The 18,881-nt window shown below is 41.5% G+C and overlaps 1 protein-coding gene across 3 annotated transcripts in view; it reads left to right on the forward strand.

The window, feature by feature from the left end:
* Positions 1–18,881, forward strand: part of LOC117559274 (phospholipid-transporting ATPase ABCA1-like) — a 135,226-nt gene that overhangs the window by 55,146 nt on the left and 61,199 nt on the right. For all 3 annotated transcript variants that reach the window (XM_034236066.1, XM_034235991.1, XM_034236150.1), the window contains exons 17-29: positions 188–392; positions 719–835; positions 1,199–1,370; positions 1,914–2,045; positions 2,580–2,719; positions 3,235–3,372; positions 9,663–9,886; positions 10,690–10,768; positions 12,930–13,132; positions 14,655–14,697; positions 16,417–16,497; positions 16,601–16,633; positions 17,667–17,806. In XM_034236066.1, the coding sequence (XP_034091957.1) occupies positions 188–392; positions 719–835; positions 1,199–1,370; positions 1,914–2,045; positions 2,580–2,719; positions 3,235–3,372; positions 9,663–9,886; positions 10,690–10,768; positions 12,930–13,132; positions 14,655–14,697; positions 16,417–16,497; positions 16,601–16,633; positions 17,667–17,806 (1,707 nt within the window). The remainder of the gene's footprint in view (positions 1–187; positions 393–718; positions 836–1,198; positions 1,371–1,913; positions 2,046–2,579; positions 2,720–3,234; positions 3,373–9,662; positions 9,887–10,689; positions 10,769–12,929; positions 13,133–14,654; positions 14,698–16,416; positions 16,498–16,600; positions 16,634–17,666; positions 17,807–18,881) is intronic.

The raw sequence follows: 18,881 nt of genomic DNA on the forward strand, positions 1-18,881 counted from the left end.
AACAGATGACCCCCTCGGTAGAAAGTACAACATAAATAAGACAAAAACAATAATAAAGATTTAGAATCTTAGGTACATTAAATACATTTAAAAGATGCCGGTATTCCCCATTCTTGGTTAAAGTCCTGCACGCATTAACTCCTCCTCACACTCTTTCTGATTTACTATGCTCTTGTTACTCCTCCAGAGTCTGCTGTCCTGCGTGGCGTTCGGGTACGGCTGCGAGAACTTTGCGAAGTACGAGGAGCAAGGCATCGGGATCCAGTGGTCCAACATCCTCCAGAGCCCGGAGGAGGGCGAGAGCTACACCTTCATCGTCTCCATCATCATGATGCTGTTCGACGCCGCCTTTTACTGGCTGCTCACCTGGTACATCGAGAACGTCTTCCCAGGTATGTACTGTTGTTAAAGCTGATTAATTTGACACCTAATGATTCTCTTAGAAACTCAGAGTACAGAGTAGAGATATATGATTTTATAATATATGTGAGTTTTGCATTGGCTACATATGGATATACACATATTCACAAATTGGTCATCCTGTCATTAAGAATATGTATGTTATTGCACAAAAACATGAATGAGATCAAAATGCAATATTGATACAGTCATGCAAACAGACTTAATGCTTTATAAAGGAGAGACAGGATGTGTGGGGAGGAAACATGAACTGTAATTCATATTTCTGAAGTAAAATGTGAATATTACCTGATCCCAGGTCAGTATGGGATCCCGAAGCCGTGGTACTTCCCCGTCACGGCGTCGTACTGGTGCGGGACCGCCTCTGTGACGACCGCTGCCCCCCCCTCGCTGAAGGACCCCTCCGTAAACAGCGGTAGGTAATATGTGTGTGTGTGTGTGTCTGTGAGAATGAAGTGTTAGTTTATCGCGACGGCTCGCAAAGAAACAGTAACACCTGATTTGTCACTTCAGGTGAAAATGGAGTTTGGTGCTTTGTGAGGAACAGCGGTGTGCAACTCGTTAAAAAAAAATATTTCCAATTAACATTCAGAGGATCGAGTGAGGTGTCTTCAAATGTTACACTTTTAAAGGAATACAGTGTTCTAAATAAATAATTGTATTTAAGTTAATTTAAATGTGTCACTCTCAATATATCATTTTCTGTCAGTGAGGCACATGACGATAATGAAGGCATGTTTTATAAGTGTATGCGTGTTTTGTTTGCGTGTGTCTGCAGAGTATCTGGAGAAAGCACCGCCCGATATGAAAGCAGGCGTCTCAATCCGTAACCTGGTTAAAATCTACAAGACGGGGAAGAAGCTGGCGGTGGACGGCCTCAGCATGGACTTCTACGAGGATCAGATCACGTCTTTCCTCGGACACAACGGAGCCGGGAAAACCACCACCATGTGAGTCACCTGTTGCTCCTCTAGAATGGTGTGCTCTGCATGTTTAAAAAAATTGGGCAAATAGGTTGAAAGAGTTTTAGGATGACAGGGATTTAAAAAAAGCGAGGACACAAACTGTAGGTAAGACTAAGGGCTGCGGAGAAGAAAAAGCTCTGAGCGACTTTAACCAAACATAACAGAGGAAGGACTGTAGCACTGAAAACATGCACATGCTACTATCTTATTGTTTTTACAGTTACATAAGCAAGCATGCAAAAAAACTAATGCAAAAAAGGAAGAAAATAGTTTATGTATGCTTTTAGCTATTCACTTTATTCCATGTGAAATCAATTTGGAGAGACTAAAAACATAATTTTTTATTCATAATTGTATTATTTTAACGAAATCAAATAATGCAAGTCTCGAGGCCAAAAAAGTTGTAGGTATATTGAGTTCCTTTCCAGCTCTATAATTACAAAGGAGTTATGCATCATCTCTAAGCGTAATAATAATCAGAGTGTGTGTGTTTGTGTGTGTGTGTGTGTGTGTGTGTTTCCTCTGCAGGTCCATCCTGACCGGCCTGTTCCCTCCTACATCGGGAACAGCTCTGATCAACGGATACGACATCCTGTCTGACATGGACTCCATCAGGAAGTATCTGGGAATGTGTCCGCAGCACAACGTCTTGTTCAATGAGTGAGGGAAATCTGCAAGTTTAAACACTGCTATATCCATGCTTTCATTTCAGTGTTTTTAAAAGAAGAGATCATTACAGTGCAATTTAATAACATGCATAATGAGGGCTCCGTCTCATCATCATTATCCCTTTCTCTTTTCTCCTAAAAATCATATTTCTCCTGATGGCATCATTCCCAACTCGTACATTTCACCTTTAGTGTCCCTTCGGTTTTTTTCTCTGCACAAACTGATTACCTGCAAGTCCTACATCATAATTACGTCTGAATACCTGCAGATTACTTTCATTAATATTAATCCCTGACAGTCAACGCATCTCTATTAAACAGGGTTAAAATGCATGCACACAGAGAGATAGACATCACGACATATTTTGATCCCACTTTTCTCTATCAGTTCCAAACGTGCACTTGAGAAAAAGCAGCCTCATCATCTTGCAGGATGCATTGATGTGACAGTTCTGTTCACTTTTACATAAATAAGTGGCAGGCGATGGCCTCTTTTATTGCTATTGATGTTCATTTCTCTTCCCAGGCTGACAGTGGAGGAGCATATCTACTTCTACGCCCGTCTGAAGGGACTCAGCCGCCAGGAGGTGCAGACGGAGATGGAGCAGATGATTGAGGATGTTGGTTTACTGCACAAGAGGAAGGATCTGGCTAAGAACCTGTCAGGTGTGTGTCTGGTGAAATTATGCAGTGCTGTACATTTCATTCTAGATGTGTTCATCACTTTCTGTGCTCGGTGCATTTATGTATTCCTCCTGGGAGGGAATATCATCTTCAGATTACCCTTTACTGCAGGGTGAAGCTGCACCGCACACACACACCGCACCTGTGTGTCACAGGTTGTGTAATTCATTGTCTGGGGGACATGAGCTTGACAAATTGTCCTCGGTCACGGGTTACTTGTGAGCAAAATCACTGAAAATGGCTCTGAAGGCTGATGCATGCCGACATTTCCACTACGTTAGCTCTGCAGCAGATGCATTTGGACTGGAGTAACCCGAGGAAGGTGTGTCTACTCCTCTGACATCAATCTTCTTGCACCGTCGTGCAAAAGAGAAAAAAACAGATGTGTTCATCCTGACACATGTAGTATATAATCAGTTCCCATATTGTGTCATAAAAACACAGGAAATACTTTATTCTTTAAGACATAATACATGATGGAGGTTGTTCTGTTGCAGGCGGGATGCAGAGGAAGCTGTCTGTGGCGATAGCGTTTGTCGGCGGCTCAAAAATCGTCATCCTGGATGAACCCACAGCGGGTGTGGACCCCTACGCCCGCAGGGGGATCTGGGACCTGCTGCTCAAATACAAACAAGGTGAGGAAGAACCAACGCTCTGCCGGGTTCATGTGCGTCCTTACAAATACTTCAAACGTGTTATTCTTTACTTCTAATGGCTTTGAAATATGGCTTAAAATGTGTTATTCTTGAGGGGCTGACTTGTTTTAAAGAAAATCAGGAATTCAAATAAATGTACACTTTGTTAGAATTTGTGTTGTTCACATTTATATATAATAAAGGAATAACCATAAGAATAATAGTATTCCTGCAAAGACTTAAATGGTCAGTAAAACATTCTTATTTTATTCTAAGTGGCATTAAAAAAGGTCTTGAATCTTACTTGTCTTGAGCTTTGTCTCAAGAGTCAAGACAAGTTTAAGTGTCAGCTTTAAGTGTTACTATACTTTGTATGTGTTTTGGTAACTTTACTTGAGGACATAAATATACGCTAACTTACTAACGGTGTTGTTCACAGTTCACAGCCTTTAATATATGTGAATAATTTCAGTTTGTATATTTTACTGCAGGAATTAACATGAATACACACTAACCTACTGATAGTGTTCATATTAAGTGATAATAATGAGAACAAGAAAAGAAAGGGAAAACTATTATAACAATAAAATACAAACACAAAAAATAACTTTTCCAACCAGAGCTGAGCTACAGGTAAACTTTAGCGCTTGTGTATATTAACATTCGATTAGGAGAGTTAAGGGTAATGACAGTATCCGATTGACTCTGTGCCTCTCTGCAGTGGGTGGACAGAAATTGTAATTTGTCCTGGAACAGAAGTGAATCTGAGACGCTTTAATTGACATTTCTATTCAACAGAGTCTGTAATTGTCTCCTCCATCAGTCAGCGTTATATACTGTGTGTGTCCTGCTGCAGGACACGGACATTACAGCAACATAAACCCAACACGTGTCCAAATGTTGAATGTGCATTGAGTGACATGCCGCCCTCTCTGTCATTAGCTCATCATTAACTTCCACAGATAACTCAGCGTTAATGAGAACTCCCACATCCTGTTAGTCCTCTAATTGGCACATCAATACAGAGTGTGTTTTTTATAGAACATTCTACTTGTTTTGGCTCTTCACAGCTAATTAAGCGTGCAGGCTTTTCAAACAAGTGTTTTGATTGAATTGGCTTTCCCTGAGAGGCCTGCTTCTCTTTTATTTGAGCTGGAAAGCACCACACAAATATGACATTTTTGTTAAAAAAGCAACCAAACAAGATTTAGATTACACAGCAAATAAAACTAGATTTCTCCCACTGAATTTCTTGGAAGTGAAAAAATAATTAGCACCTCTGAAGTGAAGTTATTACGATTTAATTAGTGCTTGTGCAGTGAAATGACATAAAGCAGCTCGTCTAAAATGCAATAAACAGAATATTACAGCGGCACAGCACTGAGACACATGTAGGAAGGTGATTCACTTTGAGAGGAACAGAGCTGCAAAGAAAATCATTTCAGAGCATGCAAGTTATATTTATTTATGTGGATGCTGATTGCAGCTGTATGTATCTTCGTCCATTCAGAAGCAGTTACACCATATCTGAATCTCTTCCAGTGAACAAAATAAATTATTTCAGTGTATTCTTTATTATATTGAAATGGAAAATGTGTGCCAGAAGGGTGGCAGTGAAAGCGGAGGGTCTCGACGGACCAGACCCGGGCGACAGAAGCTGGCTTTGGGGACGTGGAACGTCACCTCTCTGGGGGGGAAGGAGCCGGAGCTTGTGCGGGAGGTGGAGCGTTACCAGTTGGATCTGGTTGGGCTCACCTCTACGCACAGCGTCGGCTCTGGAACCTTACTTCTGGATAGGGGTTGGACTCTATTCTTCTCCGGAGTTGCTCAAGGTGTGAGGCGCCGGGCGGGTGTGGGGATACTCACAAGTCCCCGGTTAGGTGCTTCGTTGTTGGAGTTTACCCCAGTGGACGAGAGGGTCGCCTCCCTACGCCTGCGGGTTATGGGGGGGAAAACTCTGACTGTTGTGTGTGCTTATGCACCCAACAGCAGTTCAGAGTATACGGCCTTCTTGGAGACCCTGGAAAGAGTCCTGTATGGGGCTCCTGAAGGGGACTCTTTAATCTTGCTGGGAGACTTCAACGCACATGTGGGCAATGATGGAGACACTTGGAGGGGCGGTGATTGGGAGGAAACGGCCCCCCTGATCTGAACCGGAGTGGTGCTTTGTTACTGGACTTCTGTGCTAGTCATGGATTGGCCATAACAAACACCATGTTCGAACATAAGGATGCTCATAAGTGTACGTGGTACCAGAGCACCCTAGGCAGAAGGTCCATGATCGATTTCGTTATCGTATCATCGGACCTGAGGCCGTATGTTTTGGACACTCGGGTAAAGAGAGGGGCGGAGTTGTCAACTGATCACCATCTGGTGGTGAGTTGGGTCGAGTGGCGGGGGAAGCCTCTGGATAGACCTGGTAAGCCCAAACGTGTAGTTCGGGTGAACTGGGAACGTCTGGAGGAGGCCCAAGTTCAGGAGGCCTTCAACTCACACCTCCGGCGGAGCTTTTCGGGCATTCCTGTGGAGGTTGGGGACATTGAACCAGAGTGGTCGGTGTTCAAAGCCTCTATTGCCGAAGCCGCGGCGGGGAGCTGTGGTCTCAAGGTCCTAGGTGCCTCAAGGGGCGGTAACCCTCGAACCTCCTGGTGGACACCGGTGGTCAGGGAAGCCGTCCGACTGAAGAAGGAGGCCTTCAGGGATTTGTTATCCCGGGGGACTCCCGAGGCAGTTGCAAGGTACCGACAGGCCCGAAGGGCAGCAGCCTCATCCGTGGCCGAGGCAAAGCAGCGGGTGTGGGAGAAGTTCGGAGAAGACATGGAGAAGGACTTTCGGGCGGCACCAAAGTTGTTCTGGAAAACTGTCCGACACCTCAGGAGGGGGAAGCAGGGAACCATCCAAGCTGTGTACAGTAAGGATGGGACGTTGTTGACCTCAACTGATGGAGTGTTAGGGCGTTGGAAGGAACACTTTGAGGAACTCCTGAACCCGACAACTCCGCCCTCTATGTTAGAGGCAGAGCTGGAGTATGACGGGGGATCAACACCAATCTCCCGGGGGGAGGTCACTGAGGTCGTCAAACAACTCCACAGTGGCAAAGCCCCGGGGGTGGATGAGATCCGCCCGGAAATGCTGAAGGCTCTGGGTGTTGAGGGACTGTCATGGTTGACACGTCTCATCAACGTTGCGTGGAAGTCGGAAACAGTACCGAAGGAGTGGCAGACCGGGCTGGTGGTTCCCCTTTTTAAAAAGGGGGATCAGAGGGTGTGTGCCAATTACAGAGGCATCACACTACTCAGCCTCCCCGGGAAAGTTTACTCTAAGGTACTCGAAAGGAGGGTCAGGCCGATTGTCGAACCTCAGATTGAGGAGGAACAATGCGGATTCCGTCCTGGTCGTGGAACGACGGATCAGCTTTTTACTCTCGCAAGGATCCTGGAGGGGGCCTGGGAGTACGCTTATCCGGTCTACATGTGTTTTGTAGACTTGGAGAAGGCGTATGACCGAGTTCCCAGGGAGTTACTGTGGGAGGTGCTGCGGGAGTATGGGGTGAGGGGGTCTCTACTCAGGGCCATCCAATCTCTGTACTCCCAAAGCGAGAGCTGTGTCCGGGTCCTCGGCAGTAAGTCGGACACATTTCCGGTGAGGGTTGGCCTCCGCCAGGGCTGCGCTTTGTCACCAATCCTGTTTGTAATATACATGGATCGGATTTCGAGGCGTAGTCGTGGGGGAGGGGGTCTGCAGTTCGGTGGACTAAGGATTGCACCACTGCTTTTTGCAGATGATGTGGTTCTAATGGCTTCATCGGTCTGCGACCTTCAGCACTCACTGGATCGGTTCGCAACCGAGTGTGAAGCGGCTGGGATGAGGATCAGCACCTCCAAATCTGAGGCCATGGTTCTCAGCAGGAAACCGATGGACTGTCCACTTCAAGTAGGGAATGAGTCCTTACCCCAAGTGAAGGAGTTCAAGTATCTCGGGGTCTTGTTCTCGAGTGAGGGAACAATGGAGCGTGAGATGGGCCGGAGAATCGGAGCAGCGGGAGCGGTACTGCAGTCGCTTTACCGCACCGTTGTGACGAAAAGGGAGCTGAGCCAGAAGGCAAAGCTCTCTGTCTACCGGGCCATTTTCGTTCCTACCCTCACCTATGGTCATGAAGGATGGGTCATGACCGAAAGAACGAGATCGCGGATACAAGCGGCCGAGATGGGTTTTTCTCCGCAGGGTGGCTGGTGTCTCCCTTAGGGATAAGGTGAGAAGTTCGGTCATCAGGGAGGGACTCGGAGTTGAGCCGCTCCTCCTTCGCGTCGAAAGGAGCCAGTTGAGGTGGTTCGGGCACCTAGTTAGGATGCCACCTGGGCGCCTCCCTAGGGAGGTGTTCCAGGCACGTCCAGCTGGGAAGAGACCAAGGGGTAGACCTAGGACCAGGTGGAGGGATTATATCTCTTCGCTGGCCTGGGAGCGCCTTGGGATCCCCCAGTCAGAGCTGGTTGATGTCGCCAGGGAAAAGAAAGTTTGGGGCTCTCTGCTGGAACTGCTACCCCCGCGACCCGACCACGGATAAGCGGGAGAAGATGGATGGATGGATGGATGGAAAATGTGTAATGGCTGCGTGGGATTGGTTCCCTCACACAGTCTGACGCGTGCAGGTTAATAATAATATTCGCAGTGTGAATTTGAGCCTGCATAGTGTCCCCCGCTTTAAATAAAAAACAAGATAATAGAAGGACGGATGATTTCCACAGACGGCAGTTAATAAAGTGTTGCACAATAATTCATCTGCCTGCAGAAGTACATAACATCTGTCCAGGTTGTAAAAGCCATTCCTCTCAGGTTGGTTTAGAGGTGAGGAAGCTGAATAACGGAACATTTCCAGCCGCTCTTTGCTGTGCGAGTACTTCCAATTTACCTGAACTGCTTTTGATATATCACTTTCTGCTGTAATGCACCGCAAAACACGATAAATCAGAAAACCTGAGTGGGCCGTCTGCAGTCCAAACACATTAACTTTACGCCAAACTCTCAGAGGACGCTGAGCCTTTAGATTTTCCTCTTGTAAAGCATAACAAATCCTGAGGAAAATTATGTGTGAGTTTGAGCGTCCATAATAATCTACTCACCTCCTCCCCTCATCAGCAGCGCGCTCTCTCCCTTATATTAAATAGTTCTGTGCAGCTCGGGATTTTTGGGGGACTTTTATTCTTGAGGACTTGCTCGGCACAGCATAAGCGAACAATATTTAACTGAGGAGGGATTTAGCTGATCAGCTGGTGACAGGGCACAAAAAGGGGAGGAGGAGGAGGACTGTGAGGGTTTAACCAGCTCAGCAGCCTTCTGCAATAAACACCAAATGAAGTGAAGATATAAAAGTGCATGTTCTGAGATTGGAATGCCTGATATGGGACAGAAATGTGCAAAAGATATAGAAGAGTGTGCAATGTTTACGGTGTGAAGATAAACTAGATGTGCTCACATGATGTGCATAAAAAGAGTGTCTATAGTTAATCACTAATTGAAAATCTGTCTAAAAGTAGCAGCGTGTACATGCATGCATGCATTGTAACGAATACCACGACACACAGGGTGGTGTTGCATGCACAGAGCCACCATCATTGCTAAAGACAAAGCTTCACACAGCTGAAAGTGTCCGAGTTGAATCGGGTTCCTTTTTGTCACTAAACGATGAAAAGATGAGGTTAAATGTTTTAAAAGTGACTCCATAAAAAGTGACTCTGCAGAGTCCCAGCCATGCTGAGACTTCATTACACTCCTTCCCTCTGTCCTGGTGTTTGGGGTATGTGATAATTAACGCTTGTTATCTGATACAGCGTGATATTAAAGGATTTGCACATCTGTGAATAGCCTCGCAGTACATGCTGTCGTTGTCATTGCAATCAGTTTTCGTCGTCTCCGAGCACAGAGGAAATAAGACTCACAGAAACGCTGGAAAGCAGGCTTAGTGTGGCCTTTATCATCATTTTAATTTTGTCCCAGATTCACACCCACACACACTCCTCTGGAGCTTTGTTGCCGCGTTGGTAAAAACAGTGTGGAATTGGCAGAGAGGAGATAAGAGAGCACCATGCAGAGACAGATTGTGATATTGGCCTGATTCGAACACTTCTGATCCCAGACACATTTTCTTGTCAAAACAAACAAAATCCAAAGAGGGAAAATGCTTCAGAGGAGCTTTTTTTTAAATTTCCAATCTGTGCTTTAATTTGATTGTATTTGCAATCCAGTGTTTCTCTCTCTCACTGAGTCCATTCACTGGTGTGTTTCCTCCTCAGGCCGCACCATCATCCTGTCCACACACCACATGGACGAGGCGGACATCTTGGGGGATCGCATCGCCATCATCTCCAACGGGAAGATGCGCTGCTGCGGCTCCTCGCTCTTCCTGAAGAAGTGCTTCGGCAGCGGCTACTACCTGACGCTGGTGCGAGAGGGGAGCGTCAAGATGGCGGCACAGAGAAACGGGATCATTCAGAGTCAGGTCAAGGATGTACCGACAGTAAGCAGACCACTTGTCAACACAAAAGAGACCAAATATTGGCCATTGACAAAGTGGAAACATCATTATGATATGCTTTTGTTTGTCACTAGTTGTGTCCAAGTCTACCTCTACCATAACCAAAAAATGTGGCACTTAAATTATGTATTTTTAGATTGTTTTTTAAATAACCTATCGACTGAATTGTGTTACCATGTCTGTCCAAGCTCTCTCCTCCTACACATTCAAGCAGACTTAATCATGAGAAATTTAATGATCAACACAGTGTCTAATTCTCAAATATCTTTCCTCAAGCCCCGCTATTTAAATGTTTCATTTGTATATGGTGATTGATTGGCAGTTGATATAAATATATGTGACTTTGTTAAATCAGCATGTATTGACTGCAGGCGCCTGAATCGAATATAAATCATGGCAGACTGTCATATCAGCAGGAATCTTTAAAATATAAAAATGTAATGAAAACTTGTGATTTACACGCCTTTACAATGAGTTCCTCAAAGTAGGTAATCAGACCCATTGATCCTGGTCCTCTACAATAGGCAGACATATTTAAATATTCAACATTTTTATTTCTTAGTCACCCTATCAACAATATTATATACAATAATAATATATTATATTATAAATATTCCTCAGATACCTTTTTGTTTGTCTTCTTTAGTGTGTATGTAGTATTTCCAAAGGTAAACTGAGACATTTCCTGAAGCCACAGCCCAATACTCTTCAATGTTAATGTTTGATAGAGTCTACTAAAATGAACATGTTGTTGTTTACATGTTGTGTTTTGATGTCACTAACAGGAGAAAGACTTCACCTCTCGCAGCAGCAGTCCAGATGACGGCATCAGCAGTCAGACCTGGGCAAACTCGGACCCCTCAGGTACTACAGTAACTGCATCTCCTCCACATCTCCTTTCCTGCCTCCATATTTCAGGATTAGCTCACCTCACCGTCTTTTTTCAAACCTTGTGTTAAATGTCACGGTAGCACACACACAGTTAGCAGCTATAGCTCCAAAACCTCACAGGAGTCTGGGAACAGCTCCAACACACGCAAACAATAACCATAAAACTCCTCAAAATGCCACCAACATCCATTCTCTCATTGATTTCTGTTCCACATTTCCAATTCCAAACCAGCAGACTGTACATGAAAGCTGTTGAAAGCATATAACCACCTCTCAATGTCACACTGAAATGGTGAAGTAGATTATTGATAAAGACTTAGAGGAGCTTTGTGAATATAGAGAACTTGAAGATAATGTGGACATTTAAATGAAGGGAATTCTATTTTGAATTTCTTCAAATAATTGATGACCTTGATCCAGAGTTCTTCTCCTTCCTTTTTATATTAAAGGGGACATATTCAGCTCATGTTCATATTAGTATTTTGTGCCTATACTATGACCGAGTATATTCTGATTGGTGAGCTGGCCGGCTTTGTTGTGATTGGTCAACTGCTCACAGATGTCCCGCCCCTTAGCCTATAACGTGCAATGTGTTGGAGCACTAGCCAATAGAAGCACGAGTTTACCATAGTGATGTCATTACAGTACGTTGGGAGGTTTTCTAAGAACATCCATGTGATATCTTCAGTCTCAGGAGGCTGTTATCCTCTCTTCTATAGATTGGCTATGGTCCTTCAAATTCAATAAAAAATAACTAGAAACTAAAATGACATTTCATAAATTCTTTGGTTGTGCTGATACAGGGGACAATGTACAAAGCTCTTCAGCATCAAAAGGTCTTTGGAAGGTTTTCTTGTGATTTCATATATAAGTTGGCAAGTCAAAAACACACAAAACACATGACAAGTCTCATTATTCTAATATCTTGTCACATTAATGCATAAAAAGAACATACAGGTCTGAAATAAAGAGTTTGATCCATTTCCCCTTCTATTCTAACAACAACTCATTCTTGTTTCAAACAATTCAAAGCATCTAGAGTAGACATTTTGATAAATGATAGCAAGAACAAATATGAAACTACAGCCAAATGCTTTTCAAATCTTAATTGTATGTCCTTTATGATAAATTATCAACCAATTATTATCTCGTAAATTATCTCATATCTATAATCTCATTTTCCAGAACTTATTTCTCAATGGAGTTTTATAATGAGAAGTACATGTAAAGACACAGAGAATCAACACATGCTGCAGGTTGATGGTACAGGTAGCAACAGTAAGAGTTTATAATGCATGGAAAATAAATCAATACTCACATCTTCATAAAGATTCCACACATGATATTCAGATTGATAATGCCATAAATATCATCCTCACATTTCCTGAAGTGACAGCACATTCCTCTTTGTTACTCAGAGACAAACACTCGCACAAATAATCCAGAGTGAGGCTGATCTATTTTGTTCTTCATAAATAAAGCGGCAGCAGCTGCTGCAGTAATTATGTCTGAGAGTTTCTGATCGATAATAGACGCCGTGTGTCTGCAACTCTGAGCTGATTGATTCTCAGAGAGACCGGCTGCAGAAATGTGTCTACAAATCTTTTCACTGTGTTTAAAGGTCAAAACCTCTCCATACGTTACACCACTGCTCTGACATATTCTCTCAGGTGTTTGGTTTCATTTGACTGATATTATTTCACTTAAAGTTCTTTGAGTTCTCTGTAGGGCTACAACCAAATAGTATTATCCATTTATTGCAGGTTAAAGAATACATTTGATAAATACAAAAGAAAAGAAATAGGAGAGATTTAAGTAAGAAGTCATAATAAAAAGATAAAATAAAAATAAATGTAATATATTTATTTAAACAAAATAAAATAAGAAAATCCAAATATCTTGTTTTGTCAGTCCAAGAAATGAACTAAAATGTGATGTAAAAATAGTAGCAATAATGCATACAAATAATAATACAATTTAATACCCAAATAAATCAACTTTAATGTGATATAAAATAGTAAAACTAATAATAACAGACTTGAAATATAACTATATATTTCCCACAGAGCTGTTGGTGTGTGCACAGGAACCATCCTGAGGTGTTTTCAGTAACTCTGTGTCTCTGGTTCTGCAGACGTGTCAGATGTGGGTCAGATTGTGCGGTGCCACGTCCCCGGGGCCGTCTTCCTGGAGAGCATCGGCCAGGAGATCACCTTCGTGCTGCCGTACGCCGGAGCCAGAGACGGGAGCTTCGCTCTGCTGTTCTCAGAGCTGGACCGGGCCTCCGCTGAGCTCGGACTCACCAGCTACGGCATCTCCGACACCACGCTGGAGGAGGTACGGCTGGGAGAACAGCCTGCAGACACTCAGAGCAGCTTAGAATGAGGCTACATAATATAAAATACACATACAGAACATATAATGTCATAAAGCATTAGTGAATGTGCTATATGTGAGACAGAGATATGTCACTATTGTAAAAAAAAGCAAAACTACTGCTTCAATCCTCCTGATTCTGAATCCTAAGGAATGAATGATCCTAATTATGACATACAAAACAAAAAAGCTAACATTTTCATTCAAAAATAATACACTAAATACAAACAATTTAATTATTGTTTTTCACCCTTTTCTTTTATAATGACTGCAATTACACTGCACACCATATGTACTGTTTGTTTCTGCTTCTCCTATCATTATTCTTCTCTGAGTCTGAAAACAAGCATTCAGAATGTTGGTGGACAGAATATAAATCACACCCCTCCCGCAGTATAAGAAGCAACCTTACATTTGAGCCTATAACTTACTCTCAGTGTAATCTTCAGGTTGGTTGAAACAGTTATTTTGCAGCAGCTCATCAGACGCTCTCAGCTGGAGCACAGAGAGAGGAGCGCTGATTAATGAGCTGCCTTTAATTGTGCAAACAGACGAGCATTAGAACACCTCTTCATCACAGTCAGAGTGGACCAAGACAAACACACAGATAGGCAACAATCAACAGGTGTGCAAGCTAACTGGATAATTGGTTCAATTAGATTTGAAACTTAATGGATAATTGACAAGCACAACCCATGGCCTATGATTACATCAGGAACATAAACACGTTTTTTATTAGCATTATTATTATTATTATTATTATTTGTTTCTCCCTCTCAGTATTTTGTCAGCCTCGTGTTGAGACATAAAGCAGAGAGATGTTGGTTCATTATTTGTGTAACTCCGACATGAATCACACTCTCTCAGCCTACGGGCGATGTTAATAATTCCTTTTGAATGTCTTTCATTCAGACACCACAAGGTTTTTTACCCGTCATGTTTTCTTTTTAAAGTCCGGCTGCACTTCTGTAGAAATAAGTGAGTGAGGGATAAATAAATGAAAAAGGGGCGGATGGATGTTTAATGAAAGCTGGTAATAAAACTACATTTACTCTGGTTATTGTTATGAAAAGGCTCTTTAACAGCTTCTGACTGTTTTATGGACAAAGCAGCAGTTTTATTCTATTCTTTTGACTGTGATTTACCACGCAAAATCACATTTTGCAAGCCTTGCCAGAAAAGTCTTTTTAGAGCGGGATGTTAAAACAGAAAGAAATAAGGGAAGGTCACTTTAAATGTCTCGTCATTGTTTTAATAACCACAAATTGAGGAGAGAGGTTAGTTTACTTAAAGGCTGTTTTGTGGACTCTTATTTGTTGAATACATTTAGATAAGTGTAACAAAAAATAAATCTCTTATAGCATATTAGCTTTCTCTCACCCACTACAGTCACTATTTTTGCATTCATTCTGCTGCTGTGCATGATTAATGTGACAGAATGTCTTAAAACGTTTTTTTTAAATATATGTTCTTTATTTCACAGATATTTCTCAAAGTGGCAGAAGAAACCGGAGTGGATTCAGAAAGTAAGTCAACTGAAATCACGTCAAATGAAATGGCTGTTATCTTACACTGGCTTCCAAATAACTTCCCTACTTCACATATTTTTTAAATAAGATCAAACATGTGTGTTACTCTGATTCTTACTTGAAACTTTAAGGATATATTTTAAGAAAAACAGTCAAAGATCATCGAGACGTTGGTTATGGAACAATCCAAACAACCTTTAAAATAAAAGGTTAACTTTATTAAGCTGTAAGGATTCCTTTGTCATGTCCGAAAATCTAATATGATATCTCGTGTTGCATCACAACATGAATATACTACTAAACTACTGTGACATGTTTCCATGCTTTAATGTTCAAAAAGCTCTTTATTTTTCTCATACTAGCTGTGCTCTCTCCTCTTTCACCCTCTGTCTGAAACCAGAGCCCAGTGTATCAACCTTTCCATCACAAAAGTCTTAACAGTTTCTAGCTACAGTTCCTGTTTTTTACATGAAGCCAATGTCTGGTAACAGCTTCTTATTTACTGCAAGTACAACTTTAGTCAGGGCAGCTGTTTGGGATTTCCTATTTCACCAAAAAAAAATGTTGTCTTGTTTTTTTTTCCATTTTTACTTCGACAGTCTACATTTCTTTGGAGACAGAATCTGGCCCTTATTAAGTAAGGGATAGTGTGCAGCGACTCGGTCATTATGGGGAAAAGAACACCGACAGGCCGATCAGGAGCCCGACGCGAAGCGGAGGGATCTAGATCGGCATGGTGTTATGACCCGCTTATTACATGGCCACATTCTCAACAAAGTAACGTTATGACTCCCAATATTAATTGAAATGCTTTTATGGATTTAGAAAATGATTTTATTGATTTAAAAAATAGTTGTATTGATTTAAATTGACATGCATCCGCTAAGAAAAATAGTCCGTTGTTACTGTTTGAACTAACGTAGCAACGGCAGGAACTGATTCGATAGCGTTTTTGAGGAGCTTTTTGATTACAGATTTGAAAACATCGCTGCTTGCTTTAAAAGTAGCACAATTCATTATGTCAAACCTTGGAAAGTATCTAGATATCCCTGCCCTAATGCCAAAGTAACTGGCAACTGAATATGTATCGCCGTTTGATGTCTATGTTTGGACCGCTGCGTAAAAAGGAGGGTTTCTGCCCTTTACTTCTCCGCTGTTTTCTTGTCGCTCTTGTCTTGTCAGTTAGAAAAGTAAGTACAGCCAAACTGTATACAGTTAAATCGAACGGACTGCTTTGTGCAGATGTGAGCGTCCTTAACAACGGTCAATAAGTGCTTGACAGCGGTCTGTCTGTTCTGGATTAACAACGTGTCACGTGTTCTGAATTGACCAATCAGAATCGAGTATTCAACTAAACCATGTAATAATACTGTATAAGGTTGAAAGCTGAATAAAACAATCAGCACTTTGAAGAAGAAAATATGTATGTGATTTACAAGTAGGAGAAACGTCACTCAAATTGCATGTACAGTACAGGTACAGTTATCTTTAAAAGTGTTTTCTCAGCAATTTGTATTCTTCAGTAGATAGATACATCTTCCTCCAAACCTCAGTTAACTGCTACAATCTCATTCCTGAGGCACCTGGCTTTGTGCTCTTACAGGAGTAATATATATATAATATGGCATCATGCAGGGCAGGTAGCTGTTAGTTTTGTTATTTATAACCTTAAATTGGGTCAGGCCAAAACAACATATCTTATTTGTATTCCCACAGCAACAAAGGAGCTGCCGGAGCAAGACTGCAGGAGAAACTCATTCAAGAGGAATAGCATCTCCAGCGCCTCTGCAAAGAGAGGCAAGTTATTATTTTAATGAGGGAAGCTCAATTAAACATTGGTGAATGTACAATGCAGAACGTCTTCAAATAGAAACTTGTTTTCTTTCTGTTTCCCTTGCAGAGTTAAAGGAGAAGTTCACAAGTAAAGTGGAAGGTACGTACTGTATTTCATTCTTTGTTGTATTATTGTAGCAAATGTCTGATTCCATTCTTCAATTATTAACTTCTTTCGTTATGAGGATTCACCTCAGTGGCCATTTAGAAAAGAGGGCATAAACAAAACAAAACAAAACAAAAGTCTGAAACAAAAAGTCATTTTATTTTTCTTTATCTAAACCGCTATTCCATTTTACCCAAAAGAAAGAAATTCACTGTCGTACTTTCATACAATGGGCCTCATTCACCAACACCTTCCTATGTTTGTTCTCAACTCATTACTGAGAAACAACTCAAATGAGATTTAAATTAAGTGGATAATAAATAACACAAGAGAATATGGGATGCTCTAATCATTAAGTATTGAAGTGATAGTGCAGAGTTTATTTATTGCAAAAATGTATAATATAATAATCGAATAGAGAAATTATAGTTAGAATCAAACATATATATTTGTGTCTTTTCCTCATGCAGATTATTGCCTATCGACATCTATACATTTCTAATTTGATTGTGAAGTAATGAAATGCTTTGCTATGTATTGAATTATATTGACACACAACAAAGCTTTTTAACTAATGTGCATATTAAATGAATGTATTGTGTATAAATCAAGTACACAATAAAGAATATAAGTGAGAACTTTCTGTGGTGATTGTTTTGCTTTTTAAAAATGCAGTTACATTTATGTTATTTGTAACAGGATTACATTTAAACTGAAGGCTATTAATGCCTATTAAAAAATACATATACAAAAAAAATCTTAGAAAATATTTGTATTCTACCTTGTGTAGTTTCTTACCTAAACATCCAAAATGGGAAAACTGAAAATGTGATTCTTTAAAAAAAAGAAGATATTTAATCTTAAATATTGACAATTCAATATATAGAGTGTTGGAGTTGACACTTCCCTGAATTATAACCTCATATCTCCAAAACATCACAAAAACAATTTCCAAATTCCTGATATATTGTCAAGTATTTTACATATGCTCCGATAATAGAAAATGGTTGATTTAATGTCTCTGCAGACCTCCAGAGGAGCGCCAGCCTCAGTGGGCGGGGGTCCTCGGTCATTGTCGGGGGGCAGCTGATTAGAAGACAGTTTCTGGCGCTCTTCATCAAACGCTTCCACCACGCTCGCCGCAGCCGCAAGGGCCTCATCGCACAGGTACTGTCCTCCATCTGTGAGAGTGATGAAGTGAAGGCTTACACAAGGAAGGATTGGAGGGAAAACATGTTCAAAATCACTTAATGACAAATATGATAAAGTACATTCATTCAGGGAATAGGCACGTCTTCCATCTTGATTTAGTCGATGGAATGTAAGCTGTGGAAGAAGAAATCGACACAAAGAATGTTTTTGATAAAGATTGAACAATGTGCTGATGGGTGTAGGATCATCAGTAATGTGCACCACAATCATCATCATCAATCCCAGAGGAACACTCCAGAGGATGAAGAAGATAGGACAGAGTGTGTGTTTCTGCAGAGAGAACAACTTTAGTTTCATAAATCTATGGAAGCTATAAAAACCTGCTGATCCATTTTCATAAGATGACAATGTGCTTGCTATCACATCAGCAGTATACTGTTGTGAAACTGTTCTTTGTCATACAGTGCATTTAAAACACCTTTCTATCTTAGAACTGTGCAAAAACGCTGTCTCGATGTTCTTTTCACAAGACAAAAAACATTGTATTTCTAGTTGTGCAAGCCAGAGCATGTCAAATCATGACTTCTCACCTTTGCATTTTGACACACACGTGTGCCCCGTGTGGTAAGGTTACTGTGAATAGATTAGCAAAAGCTGTTCTTCCTACAAAAACACAGAAGTGAGACACCTTTCCTCTTTCTCTGTATGAATCTCTCTTTATCGGCTGAATAGTGTGTATACCTGGGGTCAGTGCAGGATTCATAAGCTCTCACCTTTGCAACTCAACATAAACTTGTGGCTTGTGTGGCGAGTAACTGTGAATATATATATATAAGTAAAAGCTGCTTTGGAAAAATGGTGCTGTTCTTACTTCATGAACACGGAAGAGATACAAATTCCCTTTTCCTCCGTATAAATCATGTCTCTATGAGCCGACAGTGTGTATACCTGGGGTCAGTGCAAGAGGCCTGAACTCTCACCTTTTGTATTTTAGCACAAACTAACTTGTGGGGCCACGATACTGTAGAAAGATTGGTCAAATCTACTTTCAGAAAATGGTACTGTTCCATTTCCTCTGCCTTTTTATGAG

Source organism: Gymnodraco acuticeps, unplaced genomic scaffold (assembly GCF_902827175.1).
Source record: "Gymnodraco acuticeps unplaced genomic scaffold, fGymAcu1.1, whole genome shotgun sequence".
Taxonomy (NCBI): Eukaryota; Metazoa; Chordata; class Actinopteri; order Perciformes; family Bathydraconidae; genus Gymnodraco; species Gymnodraco acuticeps.